The 23953-nt window shown below is 35.9% G+C and overlaps 3 protein-coding genes across 4 annotated transcripts; 1 reads left to right on the top strand and 2 right to left on the bottom strand.

Annotated features, from left to right (window-relative positions):
* The first annotated feature begins 1477 nt into the window (after positions 1 to 1477).
* On the top strand, positions 1478 to 2524 carry LOC104242996 (oleosin L-like). The gene is made up of 2 exons (XM_009798112.2): positions 1478 to 1797; positions 2167 to 2524. Exons 1-2 carry the CDS (start codon positions 1520 to 1522, stop codon positions 2303 to 2305), a joined length of 417 nt encoding a protein of 138 aa, XP_009796414.1. The 5' UTR covers positions 1478 to 1519; the 3' UTR covers positions 2306 to 2524.
* A 596-nt stretch (positions 2525 to 3120) lies between these two features.
* LOC104243000 (ubiquitin carboxyl-terminal hydrolase 3-like) lies at positions 3121 to 9968 on the bottom strand. Of its 2 annotated transcripts, none has more exons than XM_009798114.2 (9): positions 9839 to 9968; positions 9277 to 9408; positions 9119 to 9157; positions 8175 to 8280; positions 7107 to 7165; positions 6942 to 7016; positions 4645 to 4693; positions 4228 to 4304; positions 3121 to 3508 (listed from the first exon to the last, which is right to left on the bottom strand). In XM_009798114.2, exons 1-9 carry the CDS (start codon positions 9902 to 9904, stop codon positions 3425 to 3427), a joined length of 687 nt encoding a protein of 228 aa, XP_009796416.1. In that variant the 5' UTR covers positions 9905 to 9968; the 3' UTR covers positions 3121 to 3424. The 2 variants fall into 2 exon arrangements, with proteins under 2 accessions (XP_009796416.1, XP_009796415.1); XM_009798113.2 differs by having other exon boundaries at positions 8175 to 8286; positions 9839 to 9967.
* A 1591-nt stretch (positions 9969 to 11559) lies between these two features.
* On the bottom strand, positions 11560 to 16331 carry LOC104243001 (probable enoyl-CoA hydratase 2, mitochondrial). Its single transcript, XM_009798115.2, has 8 exons — positions 15909 to 16331; positions 15639 to 15808; positions 14921 to 14995; positions 14555 to 14645; positions 14428 to 14479; positions 14076 to 14179; positions 13752 to 13828; positions 11560 to 12048 (listed from the first exon to the last, which is right to left on the bottom strand). Exons 1-8 carry the CDS (start codon positions 16120 to 16122, stop codon positions 11872 to 11874), a joined length of 960 nt encoding a protein of 319 aa, XP_009796417.1. The 5' UTR covers positions 16123 to 16331; the 3' UTR covers positions 11560 to 11871.
* Between the last annotated feature and the right edge of the window lie 7622 nt (positions 16332 to 23953).

Genomic DNA, 23953 nt, shown 5'->3' with positions numbered 1-23953 from the left:
AGTAACTTGATACATGGAACCGAAGAAAGGCAAAGGGCAAGTAAGGAAATAATCAATGAAGAATACAACGAATGCAATCGATCCCGAAGAGAGCATAGCCGACGGAAGAAGATCAAGGATTTGCTATCAAATAGCATTTAATGAGGGAATATTCACTAAATTAAATGAGCGACCATCACAGAAAATATTTGCATTCATGGCCCGCCGTTACATGATCATCAATGACTCTTTTGTTATTATTTAAGAGGATCTTGTTTCCTAGATAATACTATAAATAGCGAGCTCAACAACCATTGTAAAGGATGGAACTTTCTGCATACAAAAGCTCTATTTTATTACTCGTGCTCTCAATTTAACAACTTTATTTGTCGTTTCTTGTTATTCTCGCTTTTGCTTTCGGAAATACTGCCGTTTGAAGTCAGGCCCGTTATCTTCTTCAATTTCAATAGTTGAATCTCAATTTTAATCTTACTTTTTTATTATTTTTGAATCAAATCAATTTGTTTGTCTATAAATTACGTAATAAATTTAGTTATATTGTTTTACGAGTAAACATTAGAACCAATTGCTACGAGATTCTCTGGAAAACAAAAAAGTTGATTTCTTATGTTTGGTAGCAATTTAATTCAAATTTCCTCTTTTTCTGAAACTGGTAACGGACTATTGAAATCCGGGACGGTTTCGTTTTTGAATTTGAATATCATCTCATGACTCACCTGTCCTTTCTTCTATTTTTGACAAAAAACATGTATGACTCAGAGGAACAAAATAATAATAAACGCCATGCCGTTTGAATTTTCAAGAGCGAAACATAAAGCTCGAATTCGAATTCTCGTAATCTTTCGTTGGGGACTGGTCCATTCAATTTCTATCAAAATTAATTTCCTTATCGTCATACCCCGCGAGAAGTTTTATTTTGTGTCTCGTACAACTTATACTAGTTGTATGAGCCTCCTTTTTATCTTATAAATTTGTGAATCTCAATCTTACACTTTTGAATTCACGTAAATCTGAATCCACAAAATTGAAAGACAAAAAAATTACTTCATACAACTAGTGTCAGTTGTATGAGACACAAATTAAAATTTTCGCCCCTCCTGCTAAGTAATTTACTAGCAAGGGGAAACTCATTCTATTTTCTTACATCCAGATTGCATTCTTTTTTCAAATATTTTTCCTATTAATATAAATTATATATATATATATATATTAATAATATAAAAATTAATTTAGTTACTTCTTATTAATTATCTTTATGATTTAGATCATCAAAATGCTAAATGTAGAGAATTGTTGATATTATCGCCCACAAATGATTCCAAGGCCTAAGCCAGCTAGTAAATCAGAGCAGAGACAAATGATACGTGTCAAACAGTAAATGCATGCAACCTCAGACACTCACACGTTACCACCATGCACTAACCTATCTCTATATTTACACTCCCCACTCCTCTCTCCTTTTTCACTCTTCATCTCTATCTCTTCTCAATTGAAAAACATCTCCAAAAGTTTTAAAAAAATGGCTCAGATTCAACCACGCCATGAACAGCACCAGCAGCTATCACGTCAAGTGGCAAAAACCACCACTGCTGTGACTGTGGGCGGTTCGCTGATGGTGCTTTCTGGCTTAACATTAGCAGCCACTGTCATTGGCTTAGTTGTAGCCACTCCTTTGCTTGTCATTTTCAGCCCAGTTCTTGTACCAGCTACCATTACCATTTTCATGATCCTTGGTGGGTTATTAGCTGCTGGTGGATTTGGTGCTACTGCTACGTTTGTTTTCTACTGGATGTACAGGTACACACACTCGCGAATGTAGTATATATCATAAACATGCAGAGGCAGAATTATGATTTGAAGTTTATGGATTCTGAATTTTTCCACAACCCATAGCTCATCTTATAGTTTCTGTGATTGCAATTAAATATTCGTACATATTTAATGAATTTTTTAATACAAGTACATGGTTTAAGAAATTGCTAGGTTTATCCCGACCCATAGTTGGTCTTGCGTCCCAAAAAAAATGACACATTTTTTAATGTAGTATCAAATTAACTTGAATTTTCTATTTTACCTCTATCACATTTATCCATATCAGAAAATGTAATGCGTTTAATACTAATAATTTAGAAGTTTGAACTCAAAATCTTTTATATGTTCTGACAGGTATACGACTGGGAAGCACCCAATCGGAGCGGATAAGATTGATTACGCGAGAGATAGGCTTGCGCATGCAGCCCATGATATAAAGGAGAAAGCTGAGCAGTTGGGACATCAGGCACAGCAACAGATTAAGGGTACTTGAAAAGTGAGAGGACTGTTTTTAAGTTCAGGGAACATTGAGGAACAACTGCTTTTTTTAGGCATTGCATGCTTTATGTACTTTTAAATTAATTTGTTTTTTGTTTATGAGTTGTGTTAAGTGTCTCATCTCTTTGTTGATATGGAGATGTGCTGTTGGATTGTATGGAAGATTTTATTGTAATAACATTTGCTTTTGGCTTAATGTGTGGTGTTCATTGTTTATTTGTCTTGTCCATCGAAGAAAAAAAATTCACACAAAAAAAAAGAAAGGAGAAATGGTAGGACATGAGTTGCTTCATCCTTTGGTTGAATGGGGTATAGAAACCGGTTTAATTTGGTATATGAGAGCGAATTTGATATTTCTTGAAGGTTTTATAGTGAAAATACCATTTGAGGGAAATGTACAAGACCAGGGCTAATTCCTATTTGCTGGTTGAACCCCTAGCATTAAGGCAAGTAACTAGGGTCAAGTCGTTGAGGTTGAGGGAATCTCGAATCAGCACAATTTATTTGAAACTTGAGCTTAGAGCAATCTCTTCTAGGTTGAAACCTGAGCTCAGAGCAATCTCAATTTGGATGTCACACACCATCAATTGGCTAAGAAACCAATTCTGTAGGTGAATATTATCAAGAACAGTAACGGGCAATATCTTATACAGGTTCCTAAAGTGACTTTTACTAAGAAAATTTAAAAAAAAAAAATCCTAAAGTTCGTTGGTAAATTTTGATTTGACATTTTTGTCAATCTTTCAGTATCTAAATAAAACTAAATCTTGAGATATTGCGACCCGATTATGTTCAAGAGTAAGACAAGTATTTCTTTTTTTCTTAACCATTGGTATCTGAAAAACTTATTTCACCCAACTAATTAGAATTTACATGGGATCAGTAGTTTAGATTTAACATATGCACTACAAAAGACAAAAAATTAAAACAAAATGGAGTGAACATTTGTCAAAGGCCGAGAATAAGTACATCCTCATACAGCACAAGTTTAAGCTAAAGATCTCCAGTCAAAAGGTGGTGGAACAACTCCATCTTTAGCTCTTGTACAATGTTCATTAGCCGTTCGAGCGAGAGATCGCAGACAATAAAACTTTGCGCTCAGAGTGCATCACTTTTAACTCTTTGAAATAGCAATGACATTGAAGTTGATCGAATCTGGATTTTTTTGGATCATCTTTTGTATAACTTTAGCAGCATCCTGCAACAAGCAACGAATTCATCAAACTTGGAAAAGGATATAAAGAACAATATACCCCACATAACCCGAGGCAAATTCAGGATTTGAAATTTATGGGTTTTTACTACGATTTCAAGCTAATATATAGGTTTAAGGTCAAATATTTATAAATATTTTAATAAATTTCTTGATACATATACTAAGTCTGAGCAAAAGCATATGTGACATTTAGACCCGCCCCTGCCACATAACACCCCTCCCACAGCAAAATCTTGAGGTACGCTATTTGATAACATAACTTATGTCAGCACACTAAATGAGTGTCCCAAAAGTCTTCCGTCTAAATTTAGTAACTTATGTCACAAGAATACAAAAAGGTAAGGCTTGGATCTTGTGAGGAAATAAGATCGGCCATCTCCAACACCCTTTGTTGTATTTTCCTCCATATCAAAATGGTCCGGTAAAGTCCTTTCAGATAGTAAGGACTAACTTAATATTTGCTTTTCATCTTAAGATTTATGTGTTTGTATATCTTCTAAATCCCAAATAAGTGAAAATTTTGTAGACTTGCAACATTCAGGACCTAACTGATCTCACAGGTTAAAGAATTCAGGTGTGGTGGATGAAGGTCAGGTCCAGGTCCAAGTTTTGGGATTCAGACATTTTTCTCCCCACTACTTGGTTTTAAATTTTGGCAGCCACCAGGCTTCAAAAGGAAAGAGACAATAAAGGATTGTTACCTGTAATAGGTTGGTTGGAGAAGATGCACCATGTGAAATTGGTCCAGACCTCCTTCCGTCAAGTTCATAGAGTTGTCCTGCAACATGACAAGTTTATGAAACTTCTCATCTTTGATAATGATAGCTTAAGGTGAAAAAGGTAAATTTTGTTGATAATTACTGTATTATTGCAAGTTGTTCACTATTATACAGGTTCCAAATGTATGTTCAGGGCGCTTAGAAACAAGAAAGAATGCAGTTTGCTAATTTCTCCCTGAAATTGTGCTCTCAATGCTCTCCATTCGGACATCATCAAACATAGGAAAAAGGAATAAAAGTAAGCTATTCTCGAGTTTCATAGTGCAGAATTAGTTTCTTATGCAGACCCAGAGAGAGAGAGAGAGAGAGAGAGAGAGATGAGGATAGAAAAAAAGTTACCATCAACACATGTGAAGCAGATGAAATGGGTGTTCACATTCTCTGGAGCCTGAAAAAAGAATTCACCAGATTGTTGCATACTATTAGCACGCATCATAAAGTCAAATACAATATATATTAATATAATATGCACAGGATTGTTAAGCTAACAACAAGTTGTCACTTTCACAATACAAAAGCTGATACAGAGGAGGATCATGAGCTTAAACTGATCGAAGTTCGAACAAAAGGCTGGTCTCGCTATCCTTACGACCAAGGTCCAAACAGAATAACCATTATGTTCATGTAAAAGCAAAAAACAAATATTAACCGACTTTGAACTTAGAGACTGCCACAAATTTGGCGATGATATCTTACAACTTAGAAAAGAAATATTTGAATGCTGCATTTTCTTCAGGCCTACAACCATGAAGCTGACATTTTTCAGTTAAATATGCATACTTCACAGAATGATAGCAGTACCAAAAATAATGCAGATACTGTAAGCTGCAATCACCAGCGACAAAAACAAGGATTGTTTCTTTATCTATTGCCCTAACCAGTTCAACATTTATGATTCCTATGGGTTACATTGCAATGAATGTACTTTTTCTGCTGCTTCTTTTGCACCAAAAGAGCGCCAATGTAACAAAAAATAGTAGAAGGATACAACCTTTTTCAATCAGGTTACTGTCCATTTTGAAAATTACAAATATAGTGCTTCTACCCATGTCTGGCAAATTTGACACAGAAACAAAAGATGTGATTAGCATATTAGGAGATTAGCCTTGCACTCAAAAGACACCAGTCAATGACTCAATCGTGTCACGTCAGAAAGATCTCTTCCTTTTCATTTTCCTAAGAAAAACTAATTCAAGATTCAGATATTCTTAAAATAAGACAACCACTAGTTGTGTTAGGCATATTTTACCTTCCTATCAAAAAGCTTATGACAAAAGCCTCCTTGCCCAGGTATAGAGTAGCTAGAACAGTTTCACTTAATTTAAAGAGAAACAACATATAGCTAAGGAAAGATCCAAAAAGGATGTTTAATTTTGTTAACATAGAAGAGTATATAGGAGGGTGCACATGAAATATCAAATCTAAATATTGGAATCTAATAGAAATTTTATAGGATATTAACAACTAAATTGCAATTGAGGCGTCGTTGATCGAATAACAACTAACAAGAACACCACTAGGAGGGCCTCCCATGCGTAATAGGACCAACTCGTCAACCTATGAAGACTTTGAGGGAGTATTATGCAATTACATTTTTTGTTCAAAAACTAGAGCACCAAAGCGGTGCCTCACACGAACAAAGAGGTCAATTTCTATGAGGTGGTTTCCAAATAAACCTAGACTCCTTAGCTGGCATACAAACACATAAGTCGTGTCTAACATGGACAAGGACAAGGACATGGAGACAGTAAGATGAAACCAAAGGGTCATGACAAGAATTGACCAGAATACTGGAAAGGTTTTTTAACAAAGCCCATCAGAGCAGGGAAAATTTACATATTACCCATAGAGTGTTAAGAGAAGCCAAGTAACAAAAGATCAACAAAACAAACATAATACTAATTCTAATTATACAAATCTGTTTCAATATCACATCAAATGCCCATTTGGTTTCCAAGGAAGTTCACTGGTTTTAATATTACATGACATATGAGTACAAGAAATAGAAAAAATAACTTCTGTTACGTCACACGTGTCCAAAGTGGGATAACGTATATCTGTGTCCCTAGATTTTCAAACTCCAATGTTTTGTCTGTAATTAGGGAATGGTGCACACTGTAAAAAACTTCTCAAGAATGATATTTAGCACGAGAACCACCTCTTTGTTGCTAATAACTTGTAACTACACTTGAAGAACCTGGTTTTCTTGCAAGAATAACACATTTCTATATAGGTCTTCAACCACCTTCTAGAATTGTATAATATCCTCAGTTGTCTGTTTACCATATCAAAAGCTTATGAACTACATATTTACGAAGTGATTTCTCAATCGTGCCAATAATACAACCAAGTTTTGACAGTATCAGTAAAATAAACGTGTAGGCCCTTAAATTAACTAGAAACAAGTCAAATGTTCATCGCATTTTATGCTGGTTCTATTTGCACCAACAAATTCCTTTCTAAGTAATTTGATCAATTGTTCACCCAACTTTATTTTACATGAAAAGAAAACTGGCTTTTGAATATCTATAGTTGGCGGAGAGTTGGTCACATCTTCACTACATCTCTATTTACAGCTCAGTGTTGAGATTGTTCATTCAGATAAATAAGAACAGCAAAGTTACATAAATTCTGACCTCAGTGTCACCAGCAGTAGCTGCTACTGAATGAGCAACTTCCATTTCTCTATCATTTTCAAGGAATGAAGCACGCTGCATTTTATACTCGCACGTATTAGAGGTTAGTGAATACAATGATATGACATGTCAGTAACCACACAGAAACTAAACCAAAATGAATACCTCCATCGGGTCCATGTGGGCAGTTGATTTAAAGAACTTGTCCAAGAATGAGTCCTCATCTATAGAGGACCAAAAAAAGTACTGGTATGGTGAGATAGATAAAAATAACAGGGTAGGAATCATGTAGAACTAGACTTAAGGATAAGTTGTACGAGTAAAGAAAATTCATGATAGATTCTCTCATTAAAACCAGCATGGGAAAATGAGATAATCAACCCCATTAGTGCCTACTCTCAGCAAATAAGAGTAAACAAGGAAACTAAAACCAAATTCTAGGAACATAGGGATATCTTGGTGTGAGGGATCTTAAATGACCGCCAATCTCTAATGGAGAGGTCCAAACGGACATGAGGGTAGATATGACGGTTCCTAACAAGTGAATTGGGAATATGGTTATGGTACCAAAAACGAAGAAGGTTGAGTTTGTTGGGGTGGCCTTTTTATTTGGTGGGAGACTTGTACATCTGTATAGGGATAAGTGTGAGATTTAGAGAACCTCTGTTTTATCAAAACTTATAATCCACCTTAAAAGTAAAAAAGATAAATTATTAATTGGAATCATGCATCCAAACACACAAAAACTGGTATTTAAGTGGAGAAGGGTAGAGGGGCGGACCCATACTCCACCAAGTTTCAAACCGTGCACCAACTGGCCCTCGGGGATTTTCCAGTCATAAAAAAAGTTCATTGTAATGACACGGACCTGAATATAGTAGAATGCATCCAGATGATTCATATAGCTAATTCCAACTAATACGGAATGCAGCATCAGTTGACTGAACGACCAAAAACCTAAAGGCCTTTATCAAATAATACATTCTTTCGAATAAGTTATGATGTAACCGAGGAAGCCAGTTCCTATACTACACATCCCATGCAGATGACAACTGAAGCCCTCAAAAAGCAGAAACCTACATATTATGTTACTTCAAAGTGAAAAAAAAAACACAAGGTGCTCATACGGGATCCAATGCACTTGTCTTGGTAGTACTATAAGACAATATATTTGATGCCAATAGATATCTACATGACAAAGACCATTCATGCATGAATTTTAAAATGACCTACCGAGTTTTATCTCTGAGGTGATATTCCCAATAGCATGAACTAGGCCTATTGTTCCACATGCATTTCCCACTTTCTGTTTCATGAAGTAAACTGTACTAGTAGGGTCCTGCACCTGCATGCAACTCTCATGAATAATTTCTAATTTAGAATTATGCATCCAAATATCAGATACATGTAACACTTAGAGCACTCGTACAATTGCGAGGGGGGGGGGAGACATTGTCAAGGATGTCAGGAAATATTTTTCAGAGAAGAGAATGATGCACTGTTGACTGCATTTATCACCAAGGGCGGTGATAGTATTAAAAAGATCTTCGAAAATCCAATTTAGCACCAAACCTTCTATCATATTGCAATGTTTACCAATTCATTCAACAACCAGACTAGCAGTGGAATGAAATAATAGATGATTCAGATAAAACACAACTTAGGAGAACTAATCAAAGATTGGATAGTAGCAAAAAGTTGAGAAAAATCAAAATGAGGATAAGATCAAAGATGCTGAGAATTACGTTCCGAGACGTCTAGCATCTAGGAGGTCTTTCAGGCAACTGCCTCCGCGGCCAGCAAGTAAAAGCTTCCAATAAAGCTAAATTCAGTCAAAGAGGATTAAGAGTAGACAACGTTTAACGTGGTGAACTACATAACACTGAAGCCGAGGCAATGACAATATCAAGTAACAACCAATTCAGAAGAACAGGACATTCAGCGCCATAAGAGATCATAACGTGGCCTACCTAATCAAAGAACTTTACTGGCATAACAACAAGTTAATGTGCCTCAAGACTAAACATGAATAGCAGTAACATAAAGTTCCTGAATCCCGTAAATTCAGAATTCAGCAATAAGAAAAATCAAAGACTGGTGATAGAAGCATTGTATACATAATTTAAAAGTAACAACGTATAGTTCACAAAGATATGGCCATGAGCTCATGAAATCACCTTTGTTTGGCTGTCTTGCTGTATTCTCTCTGCTTCACTCTGAAAACACATGGCATGTAATTAATGAGCTAGCATCAAATTATAAAAGAAAAAAAAAGGAGAGTACAAAATCAGTCGTGTTACTTGTCTAATTAACAAAGGTTTCTTTAACAGCAAACCTGTGATGTGAGAGGATAGAGAAACAAAACAGCAAGCACCGGCTTGGGCACCATTTCCAAAAGTTCTTCATCTAACCCATAAACATCATAGCACTCTGCCTCATTAGGAGGAACACCAAGACCCCAAAGGAACTGCTCAATTAAACGAAAAAGGCATATAATGAAATAGGATCAACCAATTACGTTTATCTCATCAACTTTTCATGTATATGGGTTTTCGCCAATCTTAGTTGATTGATAGAAAATACACATGCAAATTAAAACCATGCTTATATACCCTATTAAGTAATTCTTTTTTCGGACAAAATAAGATCAATCAGCTGATTAAAGTGAAAGAAACTTGCTTTATCATCCCAATTAGTGTGTAAATAACACTTCCGCTGGTCAACTTATTAAACATGAAAAACATAGAACCACCAAGATAGTTTTTTTTTTTTTCATATTAAAATGAATTTTCAAGAACTCAAAAATAATGAAACCTTAATTTTCTGAGAAACCCCAGAAAGGATTTAGCTCACGAAAAGAAAAAAAGGAACTGCTAAGAAGCAAAATAAAGGGGTACCTGATTCATGACATCAGGGTTTGCTTCAAGAGGAAGCCATTTCTTAGCACCACCACTTTCAGCCATGGATTCCTTCCTCTCTCTCTCTCTCTTAGGAAGTACAGGTAGCGGGTAATGTGGCACTCTGGAATGCTCTATTCCTTATACTAGTCCTAACCGATGCCCGGTCAATATTAGAAAAATATTAATTTAATTAAATTGTGATCTCATTTGTTTGAACATATTAGATCGTATTGCTTTAATAAATTTCAATTCTAATCATATTTGTCAATATGATATACCCAATAATAAAATCTTTATTAAACAAAAAAGAGACTTATATAGTCACCGAATAATTTTTTCGTTCTGTATATTTTTTTATTATATTATCCAATATTTAGTATTACAATATTGTTAATAAAAATTTTTATTAGCATATAACTTTGTTTAATATTTTTATATGTTATTCTTCTTTTAATATAATAATAAATATATATTTTATTAATCTTGAAATATTATTTTATTTTAAATTTTATTCTATCAATAATATTGTCTGAATTTTGTTGAATAGATATACTTCTTATTTCAAAAAGAAAAAAGAAAATAATTTAAGAAAAAAGAAACAAAGAATTTAACTAACCTAAACCAACCGTTACCCACGTCTGAGTAGTTAATTTTGGTAAGCTAATTATTTTTTCTCTTTTTTAATTTTTCTTTTTCTTTCAAATAAAAAGTGTGCTTATCCTTTTAAATCCTAGTTCCACATGAAAACTACCGACAAAGGCGTTGAATTGATATGCTCGAGTTAGGAGAACCAAACAACAACAAAATGAGCATAATTTTTATTTAAAATATTTTCTAAGTTACTAAATATGTATTAATTGACAAAATTTTAAGAGATATAATCAATTTTAAATTTTTGTGGCATTAAAAATCCATTAAAAATAGCCAAAAGCTACAAAAATAAGTTAATTCATGTGTATCAATTACCAAAATTTTAGGAGATAATATTATGCCATTTGTCATCATAACCTTCCTTTGCCTCTCCTATTATATTATATATATATATATATATATATAGATAGATAGATAGGTTTTGGAAAAGTTTTGTGATGAGTTTATCAAAAACAAATTCTGCCTTTCTCGCTATATTTTTTCCGCTTTCCAACTCCTAGCTAATTTTTTAAATTTGAGATTTGGACATACTTTTTTAAAAAAAAAATTGAAAATATTATTTGTTCATCAAATTTGATTAGTTTTTAATATTTTGTCTTCATGTTTCAAAAACTAGCTTTGGATGAAATTTTTTATTCCATTCGCAAACTTCGAATTTTTTTCCAAGAAAAATACATGTCCAAACACAACTTCAATTTTCAAAATTATTTTTCAACACAACTTAAAAAATTCCTTTTTCAAGTTTCAACCAAACCCATGTCCAAGCCCTTACTTAATATTTGAGAAATCAAACGTATCCAAATTGAAAATAAGTAAACGTGTGTCTTTCTTGGTGAAAGTGACAAATTATACGGAGAATAAGTTAAAGATCCTACCTTTAGTAACTCTATAATTGTCGAACTATATTTCTTTGCTGAAAGATTGAAGCAGTTATCCTTTTATATGATCTTTCTTACTTTCATTTCATGGTAGCGTGGTTTAGTTCACCAATTGAAAGTCTTTTTACCAGCGACTTTTTATTCATTTGATGAATTGGTTCATCTACCTATCATTTGCATGGTGTCTCATATATGTAACAGTTTATTTGGTTTCCATAGTATATCTATTGTAGATTTCTGCAAATAAGAGTTCTTGTCCCATAGTAAAGGATACATTGTCCCTTCACAGAATGCTGCACACGATATACTTCCCCACTCCTCCCTCTACCTCCAACTAGTTCGAGCGCGCTTTATTAGCCCTTTATATAAAACAAAGTTTACACAAGCACAGACACGACGGGCAACACTAAGACATGATGAATTAGATCACATATAAATACTACTTTGTTTTGGTTTCCGTTGTAAATGGTCAGTTTGTCTATCGGGTGCACTATAATCTTTTCATTCACCCTTATACCTAGGTTTTCTCCTCTCAGCAAATGCAGCAAGGCCTTCTAACCGATCTTTTGTGTCTAACAGTTGTTCATAGCAATCCCACTCTAAAGCTAAGGCTGACTCCATATCTAGCTCCACTCCTTTGTCAATAGCACATTTTGCCATCTTTAACGCCACCGGACCCTGTCAGAGAATATATGTCAGTCGACATTGATGAGGTATATGTCAGTTGACACTTGACATGCAAAAGCCGAGCATAAAAAGAGCATCTTTACCAAAAACTTCAACAATATTTATTTTACTTTCTTTACTCGCGCATGCTTAGACCAAATTTATTCATCAGAAGTTTTAAGTTATTGAATAAAGAGCAAAAGCTTTATGACCATTCCATCTGGAGGTAGAAGAACACAGTTAATAGGGGGGAAAGGAAAAGAAAAAAGGAAGGCTACGTAGAAAAGGAAAAGATTGGACTTAGTTGATGCTACCATATCCTTTCAACACAGCCTTGACTAATATGAATAAAACCATATGATAAAGTAGTACCAATAGAACTTGTCGAGTGGATTACACTATTCTTACAGTAAATGAATAGGGTGGGCCCTTTTTCTACTATTCTAGACCCTGGACATTGAAATAAGCTTTTATTTTTTCTTTTCAATCTGCCTCCGCTTCCTAATATTCTCACTCTGCCACTCAATATCATTTCATTCTACATGGAAACCAGAAATACAAGAAGCTCGTAAAACAGAAAGGTTACATGGAGAAACCTTAAGCTTTGCTTTCAATAAAGTGCATGCAAAAGGGAAAAAAGGAAAGAAAACAATAGAGTAACACTTGTTTTCTATGTGAACCTGCCATAAAGAGCGCAAGCTTTATGACCATTCCATCTGGAGGTAGAAGAGCACAGTTAACAGGGAGGAAGAAAAAGAAAAAAGGAAGGCTCTATAGAAAAAGGAATGTTTGGACTTAATTGATGCTACCATATCCTTTCAACACAGTCCTGACTAGTACGAATAAAACCATATGATAAAGTAGTACCAATAGAACTTGTCGAGTGGATTACTCCATTCTTCAAGTAAATGAATAGAGTGAACCCCTTTTCTGGACCCTGGACATTGAAATGAACTTTTAAGATTGAAAGCATGAGGGAATCACCAAATATGGCTTTTATTTGTTCTTTTCACTCTGCCTCAGCTTCCTAATATTCCCACTCTGCCACTCAATATCATTTCATTCTACATGGATACCAGAAATACAAGAAGCTCGTAAAACAGAAAGGTTGTATACATGGAGAAACCTTAAGCTTCCCTTTCAATAAAATGCATGGAAAAGGGAAAAAGGGAAAGAAAACAATAGAGTAACACTTGTTTTCTCCGTGAACCTGCCATAAAATAGCTAAAAACTGAAAAAGAAGGGGAAGAAGAAAACAAAAGAAACCAAAGAAACGAACTATTGTATAGTCAATGATCCTCCAAAGCTTATCACAGAAAATGAAGTTGCAGTGCACAAAGTGGGAAACAAGGAAGCATAGGATTAGTAAATGCCATTAAATTAAGGTCCACGGAAGATGATGAAAAGTTCAAAGAAGAGCCTCAATTTTATTCAAAAAAAAAACAGTGACAAGCGTATTTTATGGCCCTGAGGGTGCATAACTCATAAAAGGTGAAAACGATACGAAAAAGTACTATTTACTGCTAATGAATCTTTACAGTTATCTGTGTACCAGTACAGTTGGACATCTTTATTTTTTTTATAGTAAGAGTTGGACTTCTTTTATGTTTCTTCTCTTCTTCTTTCTTCGTGGCAAAATTGCAATTGGAAGTCATATGAGTGGCACACTGGATAAATACATTAAACATGCTTTATCTCAATAACTAAAGTCTAACCTTCTGATTAATATCCCTAGCAAGTTCAAGTGCCTTGAGACGAGCCTCACCAGCAGGAACACAGTAATTGACAAGCCCTGCATAACATGTATAATTCACTAAGAACTTGGAAAAGAAAACCATAGGAGATCGCAGAAGCAAAAACTAGATGATTTCTTTCTATCAGCCTAAACCTTGGAGTCTATTGTTAACCCATAACTCGTAATGGAGTGCGGAAATCACCGCCACTTTTATATTAAAGAGAGAGAGAGAGAGAGAGAAAGAGAGCTTGGACAAAGGAGCCCTAACTCTTGACAGCTGAGCTCTGACAAGTCATACACGTACCTATTGATACAGCATCTTTCCCATTTATCTTTCGGCCAGTAAAGATAATATCTTTTGCAATGGATTTTCCAACCAATCTAGGAAGCCGTTGCGTTCCTCCTGCTCTGCACAATGCCAGTATGAAATAAGAGGATAGCATTAAGAAGATCATCTCTGCATACAGAGTATTTAAAGCAACTTCTGAAGTTGGAAACCTTTGAATAGTAAAAGATTACTAAGTGACAAAAAGATAGTGCAAATGTGTCCAACTGATCTGATAAATTAAGAAAATAAACCACACCTAGCTAACACATCCTTCACCGAATTTTGGGGTTTTGCATAAGCAAACATATAATGCGTAATTAAGGCATACCCTGGTATTACAGCAAGTCCTGTTTCTGGCAAGCCCAGCACTGCATCTTCACCTGTTAACACATCATCAAACTAGAGAGCAAGAAGGAGAAAATATGGTACACTCAGAAGTGCAAGAAAGCACGTACCACATATCCGGATATCACAAGACATCGCCATTTCAAGTCCCCCACCCAATGCTATACCTTCAATGGCAGCAATTGTAGGAATATGAAGACCCTGAGCAAGAAAATATTTACTCAAATAGAGTGAAAGAAAAGAAGAGGATATGTACAACTGGACCACTTTATGGTTGATAAAGTAATAAGTGAGGAAGAAGAAACGAGACATAGTATGATCTCATGAACCAATCAATTTGAAGGAAGAAGTAAGAAGATTGTATAAACTGATAACTTCTTCTTTTCATAAATTGAAAAAAAAAAGCACTTTTTCTTGACCTTTAAGACACTATAATCTTTAATATATTAAACAAAACATCAATACAAGTCACGTACCTCCAAAAAGGAAAAAGTTGATCTCAAAGTGCTTACAAAATCCTGGACTTCAGAAAGAATCATAGTTTTTCGTTCCTATGTAGCAAATGCCAATCAATTGAATTAGCTATCAGTAGGTACAAAATACAGCACAGATAACAAACAGTAGGAAGACTACTAAGTGCGTAAATCAACATCTAATACCAAAAACATCAGCTATTCAATCATATGCCATGCCAATCATAAATTCAGTCCCCACAAAAGAAAAGTGAATCTGTGAAGATGTTTGAGTCCCACAGAGGCTGCACAAGCGAAGAGATCAAACAACAGAGAAACTTTTCAACATTGAAAGTTGTATGTTTGGCAGATGCTCCTAGCTTGTGAAATTTTATTGTTTTTCTTGTCAACATGTCACGCGATACCAAAAAAACATACTAGAAGACAACAAGACATTACAGAGAGAATCAACGAAAATCTATGTGTTAAACAATTCACCAAATTTGTACAAATATAGATTTCAAACCCCGAAAATCAAATGGACTAGGCAGAATTTCGAACTCAAACACATAAAGTTCTTATCTTGGATCCGTCTCTTGCTTGAAAACACAAATACGATGGTTGGCACAATGAAGAGGATACATGACAGAAAAGGAATATGTAATATCTACAAGTTGTAATACTGGTTGCAAGAAAATACATATTACTACTAAAAACACAACATGAAGAGAAGCTGTTATACCTTCAAATCAGCTCCAGCACAAAACACTTTGGGAACCGAACTGCAGATCATCAAAACATTTGCTGAACGTTCATTACTCACGGCTTCAAACGCTTGCTGTAATCCTCTTAACATATCCTTCCCTATTGCATTTCTCGCTTCGGGCCTATCCAATTTAACCTCCAAAATCCCTGTTAATTAACGGACAAACAATTTTAACCAAATAAAAATTGTTTAATTCCCCAAATAGTTACAGCATGCTGTAAAATGGGACAAAGTGAGTGGAAATACCAGAATCGGAATCGGAGAGTCTTTCTAATTTGACGGATTCAGAAGCCGACTGTAAGATTAGAGTTCTATGACTCTGAAATTGCCATTTTGGGACTCCATACTTCGAATTTGAGGAACAAACATAGCTGGAGAAGTAAGAGTAGGAGTAGGGTTTTGATCGCTTCAAGCATTGTTGCCCGATTGACTTAGCTACGGCCGCAAATGCAACTACCATTTCTGGAGAAATCAATGATTTGAAATACAGGGATACAACAACAACAACAAGTGTACGCAGACCTTACAGGGATACAGCTCCTCGATTATTTTGGTTCAAACAAATGATTCTTCTTTCTTTAATCTTTCTTCTTTAACCTTAGTGGGCGTTTGGACATAAGAATTGTAAAAATCCAAAAAAAGGTGAATTTTTTTTTTTTTTTGGGAAAATGGTATTTGAAATTTTGAGTTGTGTTTGGATATGAATATAATGTCTATTCAACATATAATATGCCTCGTTAAAACCTTAATTAAAATAAAACTCAGTGGAAAAAAAATTCTAGAGAAGGAAAAAGAGTACACATGTTTAATAATACACCTTCTGGTTGCCTCGTTAAAAATCTTGCAAGAAAAACCTAGTGGGACAAACCTTGTAAGGGAAAAAGAGTACAACGCGCATTAACTCCCCCTGATGAGAGCATCAATTCACATCTTTGAGCATTCGCATCCCGATCTTGTGCACTAGCTTCTTGAAGGTTGACATCGGCAGAGATTTGGTGAATAAATCAGCCATATTAACTTCAATAAATATGGTGCACCTTGAAAACCCTCGCTATCACATTATCATGCTTAAGCAAGATATAAATGTGCACAAATTGCACTTAGGGTGTAATACTTCATGACCAAGAATTCTATATGCTTTAAGCAATTTAAATCCTCTACGGATTGTTAAGTCATATAAGCCAAATAAATAGACCTTAGATGCATATCAAGTTTTTATGTCATGTTAGACATATAAGATAGACTGAGGTGCAGCACACACCATTGACTTTATACTTTCAAGTGTTTGAACTATATGTCCAAACCTACATGTCTTTCATGAAACCAATTCTACTTGAATTGCTTCTCCAGACTTAAGATCCCCATACATATGTAGCCCTATCATAGATGTCATCGACGAACATTGTATATCGGTTTCAATATTTTTTTTTCATAAAGACATAACATAGAGATCTTTTCATTCATATTTTCAGGTACCCGAACCTCTCCAGAGATTTTATGAAGTGTTGTGTCATGTGATCTTCTAGATCACTTGCCTCCTTATTATGATCATTTGCTCATCTTCTCTATCAAGAAGTTTATTTGAAACTGATTTGTCTATATGCTTTAAGTGTACCATACACTTTGTCCTTCTATGACTTAATAGGAGCATTTGCAATGAGAATATAGTTACTTTCTTTGGGCCAGCAAATGCGTCTAGTATGCTTTGCAATATATTGCAAATGAATTGTCTTTTTTTTATGAACTTTAAGTTCATATTATCTTATTCGAGGATCTAGATGTACAAATGATAATTCTTTCTGCGTAACTTTTTCTCAGTTGTTTATTATATCTCCCCCTCATGTTAGAAAAACTAACTTTCTTCTTCAATTTTGGAAACCTATCTTTGTGCGTTATGGTGTTAATTAAAATATACATCGCACATCAATAATAATAAGATGAAATTATTTGGTTCCTGACCCTGAACCACTTGTGGGGGGAAAATGTAATATACTTTCGTATATAACGTATATCAAACTGATATAGATAACTTTGTTCTCATAAGCAATAATTTAGCTATTAAGTGGAGGAACTCAATAAATTATTTTGCTAAACCAACTGTGATGTAAACCAACTTATCAAGATGAACTTCTTGAATAGAGAATCTAGAAATTATGCTTGAAATTAAATTACTAAGCAAGTTACCTCGCAAACACCGGCCAGTTGCGGGTTAATAATTATCGCACATGTAACCATCTCATAGATGCATCTTATGTGGTATACATGTCAGGCGAATAGGACCATATTCACCGTTGATATTTCCAGCATTCATGGGATTCAATCCCAATTTTATTTGGTCTATTAATTAATGAGAACAAGTAACGTAAGAGAATTCGTAAAGAACTTTGTAGTTATTTAATATTTATCCATATGAATTTTCTTTTATTTTTGCACATCATACTTAAATTAACATGACTAAACCAATTATGCCAACTGAATAAATTATCAATATTGATAAACTTCAGATTTACACCATGACGTGTGCAATTATCAATAAACTCCAAGTTTATTATGATATGGATTTTTTATATCAATAAACTTCTATTCTATTGTGGCATTCTTTTGTTTGTGTAGTACAAACTGGAGAATAAAGCGGGTAACTTTTCACATAAGTATTACCCCGCTACAAGTTGTAGTAATGGAAGATATTAAATCTTTTCTTTATTTATAGTCTCAGTATAACCAACCGCTTTCGCGAATACTTTAGAAACTGAATAAGTTTCTTTGAGACTTACTACGACACAATAAATTGACATGATAATCAATTGTATTCCTCCAAAATAGTAATAATTGGCTCTTCTAGAGCTATCAATTAATTTTGTACTACTACATATTCATCAACATCCATGTGGTGAATATCTCTTTTAAAGAGAAAGTTATACCATTATGGTTATGGTCAAAATTATATGCAAGATCTGTTTCTTGCATTACCGTTGTCTTTTAATAATCACAATGCCAAAATATTTTGGAGTACAATAAGTACATGACCAATGACTATTTATGTCATAATAATGACATTATTTTCTTATTTCCTCTCAAACCTCCTTCTAGAGGTGAGTGTGGTATATACCACCAGCACACTCATATTCTTCCAAAATTGAATATGTATTCATAAATCACATGTTGCCACATTCACAACATGAATGGACCATAATTATTTATATGTGCTTTACAAAATTTCATGTCAAATCGATGACAAACATTACTTTCACAAAGTGAAGGATTATTTTGAGAATCCTTATTATTCTCTTTACCACAATGATGATGATTAGAATTTTGTCTATTACCGCGTCCACATCCATTGACACATTCATAGTAATAATTTTATCTTTTTTCAAATTTATCATATACTGCTATCACATTCTCTTAAGGGAATGAGAATGGAGCAAATTCAATGGGACGAGTTTTCAATTCTTTGCCAACAATCATAAGTGAATTTGATCATGGCAAGGCATAGAAAAATTTACCAATTTGGGTGGTTATAATTTCTTTCAAACTCCGTTAGAGTTACAATCAAAATTTATCATCTTTGCTTGTATTTAAAATTAAATTATAGAATGTCAAGAATTTGAAAGAGAAAAGTAAAATACTTACCTTAAATCTAGAATTTAATTATGAAGGAAATTCATGGAACAATTGACAATCATTATGCTCAATCCCAAAGCTTCTACTCAATTGGTTAGAGTCTCGTGCTGATAACGTGTTATGAAACAATAAAATGAGAAAAATATTGCAGAGAAAAGTATAGAGAGAGAATTCTTTTTGATTTGGGATCAATTACAATAGAGTAGAACCCCTTTATACATAGGGGAAGAGTAACTTAGCCACCACGTAACAAACCCTAGAATCTCTCTGGAATATAGATATTCACCTTAAATAGAATTCTATTTATAACTGTCACGACCCTAAATCCGGACCCGGTCGTGATGGAGCCTCTCGTGAAGACAAGGCCAGCCAACTATTCCCAATTCGATGTTAAACAGTTAAACAGCAAGAAAACAATCTAAAACATGATTTAATAATACTAAGTAGCAGATAATATCATAAATATGCGGAAGGACAACCCAACACAGCCCTAAACCGGGGTGTCACTAGTCATAAGCATCTATAGAACCTGATACAAGTCTAAAGAGTCTACAAACTATTACAAATGTCTGATAAGAGATAGAAATGATAAAGAGTGAGAAACACGGGACTGCGGATGTCAAGCAGCTACCTCGTGGACTCCAATATCTGCCGGGAGCTCTCAACTCGCACTGGTAGGATCCGCAATGCCTGAATCTACACACAAGGGTGCAGGGAGTAAAGTGAGTACTCTAACTCAGTGAGTAACAAATGTAAATAAAGACTAAAAGCAAGAAATCATGTAAGGCACGAAGCATTCTATAATGAAGTAGTAAAACCATTTAAAATCAACAAATCAGTGAAAGATAGGTAAAATTCTTTAACTCAAATGTAGTTTCATGAAAATCCTTTTTCAATGATTAAGCAAGTAATTGACAGTCAATTATGAAAAGTAAACACATAAAGGCTCACCCCTCGGGCATAATATCAACAAATCCGCCCCTTGGACAATATCTCAGAACAGCACCAGCCCCTTGGGCAATCACATAGAACAATACCAGCCCCTCGGGCTCAATCTCACATCACAATGGGTACCCGCGCTCACTGGTGGTATAAAGACTCCTGGAGGGGCCGCTTACGGCCCAAATGCAATATCAAGCCACCTCGTGGCATCATCACTAGGCCATCGACCTCATATCAATCAAGCCACCTCATGGCATACATATCTCAGGCCCTCGGCCTCATAATCAGTATCAAATGTTTCCTCACAACATGGGCCCTCGGCCTTACTCAGTCAAAAATCCTCACAAGCCACTCGGGCAATAGTAAAACAGTGTTTCTCAGCCCAAACATCATTTGAAATATCATTTAAGTATTAAAACTGAGTAAACATGGCTGAGTATAAAAACAGTGGAAAATAACATGACTGAGTTCAAGTATAAAGTCAAAACAGTGAGGAAATATCAATATAAAGCCCCGAAGGGTTCAAATAGTTGGCACGAAGCCCAAATATGGCATTCAGCCCAAATAATGATGATAGCAAATAGTTTTCAATCAAATACGCGGTAAAATCATTAATCGGGACGGACCAATTCACAATCCTCAATAGTGCACGACCTCACGCTCGTCATCAAGCGTGTGCCTCACCTCAATATAGCACTACGATGTGCAATCCGGGATCTCAAACCCTCAGCCAGCCATGTCAAACTCCCCATACTCACTGCCTTTCGGCTCAAAGCATCGACCATCACATTGGCCTTTCCCAAATGGTACAATATAGTGATATCATAATCCTTTAGCAACTCCAACCATCTCCGCTGCCTCAAATTAAGATCTTTCTGCTTGAACAAGTGCTGGAGGTTACGATGATTAGTAAACACTTCACAAGACACACCATACAAGTAATGCCTCCAAATCTTCAACGCGTGAACTATGGTAACCAACTCCAAATCATAAACGGGGTAGTTCTTCTCATGGGGCTTCAACTGATGAGAAGTATAAGCAATAACTCTACCCTCCTGCATCAATACACAACCAATACCAACTCTCGAAGCATTACAATACACGGTATATGAACCTGAAACTGATGGCAAAACTAACACTGGAGCTGTGGTCAAAGCTGTCTTGAGCTTCTGAAAGCTCTCCTCACATTCGTCCGACCATACAAATGAATCACCCTTCTAAGTCAACTTGGTCAAAGGCGATACGATAGATGAGAATCCTTGAACAAAACGACAATAATAACCCGCCAAACCAAGAAAGTCGTGAATCTATGTGGCTGAGGACTGTCTGGGCCAACTCTGAACCACCTATATCTTCTTCGGATCAACTTGAATACCCTCGCTGGACACCACGTGCCCCAAGAAAGCCACTGAACAGAGCCAAAACTCACACTTGGAGTATTTTGCATAAAGCTTCTCCTCTCTCAATCTCTGCAACACAACTCTCAAATGCTCTGCGTGCTCCTCCTGACTACGCGAATATACCAGAATATTATCAATGAAGACTATGACAAATGAGTCAAGATAAGGCCGGAACACACTATTCATCAAATGCATGAACACTGCTGGGGCATTGGTCAGCCCAAAAGACATCACCAAGAACTTATAATGATCATATCGGGTCTTGAAAGCTATCTTAAGAATATCAGAGTCCCTGATCTTCAATTGGTGATAACCTGAATGGAGATCAATCTTGGAGAACACTCTCGCTCCCTGAAGCTGATCGAATAAATCATCAATGCGAGGCAAAGGATACTTGTTCTTAATTGTTACCTTGTTCAATTGTCTATAATCAATGCACATGGCCATCCTTCTTCTTCACAAATAGAACCGGCGCACCCCAAGGTGACACACTAGGCCAAATGAACCCTTTATCAAGGAGTTCCTGAAGCTTCTCCTTTAATTCCTTCAACTCTGCTGGTGACATACGATACGGCAGAATAGAAATGGGCTGAGTGCCCGGCACCAGGTCAATACCAAAATCAATATCCCTGTCCGGTGGCATGCCTGGCAGGTCTGCAGGAAACACATCGGAAAAATCCCTCACAACTGGAACCGAATCAATACTGGGAGTCTCAGCACTAACCTCCCTCACGTATGCTAGATACGAAAGACAACCCTTCCCAACCATACATTGGGCTTTCAAGAATAAGATCACTCTACTAGGAACATAATCAGTCACACCTCGCCATTCAATCCGTGGCACACCCGGTATAGCCAACGTAAATGTCTTAGCATGACAATCCAGAATAGCACGACACGGAGATAGCCAATCCATGCCCAAAATGACATCGAAATCCACTATACACAATAATAAAAGATCCACATGGGTCTACAGACCCCCAATAGTCACCACACACGACCGGTACACATGGTCTACAACAACAGTATCGCCCACCGGGGTAGATACATGAACAAATGAAGCAAGAAACTTACGGGGTGTAACCAAATAACGAGCAAAGTATGATGATACATAAGAAAAGGTGGAATCGGGATCAAATAATATAGAGGCATCTCTGTGGCAGACTGAAACAATACCCGTAATAACAACATCTAAAGCAACAACATCGGGTCTGCCTAGAAGTGCATAGAAACGGGCCTAACCGCCACCTAATCGACCTTCCCCTCTAGGGCGACCCCTAGTTGACTAACCTCCCCCTTGGATCGAAGGCATAGATCAAAACATACACAATAACTCATAACGCATATACTTTATTGTTGTCATAATACCATAGTGAGACTAAACTCAATTCTTCATAAGCTCGTGGAACACAAACCATCTGGTACTTTATATCTTCTGCAAATCTCGCATTCACTCTCGTAGTAATCAAGCCTGCTCTCTTGAGCAACCCAAATTCAAATTGTAAAACATATATTTCCCTAGTAACAGAGATCTTCCAATAAATGACACAAGGGATTACGCAAACTTCAGAATAATCCGCAGGAGATAACCCCACCTGCTTTGCCTCAAACTAACATTTCTGTATACCTTCTACCGTCATAAACATTACGCAGTCACTTAAACTTCCTGAGACTGAACTCAGATCGCAACATGAAATTTACTCCACTCCCAATTAGGAAACATGGAAAGATTCTTCACACACCCATAACTCGGGGCTATACCTCAAATCAAGATGAAAATCGAGCACCTAATAGTCCTTCTATCCTCCAGCAGACCCTTCTCGTCACTTACATATCACATGAATACATCTCGAAGTCACATCACACTCATCGCGTAACCATCCAGTCATCACCTCCCTTATTAGGGACACAACAGAATATATGGATCCAGAAATACCTGCTCACGAAATCAACAGCTCAAGGATCAAGCTATAGGCAAAAATCCGGCCTCGAGTCCTCCAGACTGGCCCAACATCAATGCACAGAGATCACTTCTCTCCCCTCGATCAGAGAATCACAAGCCATCGATGCATATCTGATATCAAGCGCTCATGCGCGCATACGAACACATGGAAGGAATTCAAAGAGTTACTTTCCAAGCTAAATAAAGGACGCATGATAAGAATCAAAGAAAATGAAGTTTTTTTCCTAAAGGTTCTGTAGCCTCTCGAGGATAAATACAGACGTCTTTGTACCGATCCGCGAGATTCTACTAAACCTGCCCATGACTCGTGAGACCTATGTAACCGAGGCTCTGATACCAACTTGTAACGACCCTAAACCCAG

This window comes from Nicotiana sylvestris, chromosome 8, assembly GCF_000393655.2.
Source record: "Nicotiana sylvestris chromosome 8, ASM39365v2, whole genome shotgun sequence".
NCBI classification, from domain to species: domain Eukaryota; kingdom Viridiplantae; phylum Streptophyta; class Magnoliopsida; order Solanales; family Solanaceae; genus Nicotiana; species Nicotiana sylvestris.
This window is presented reverse-complemented; position numbering and strand designations above follow the sequence as displayed.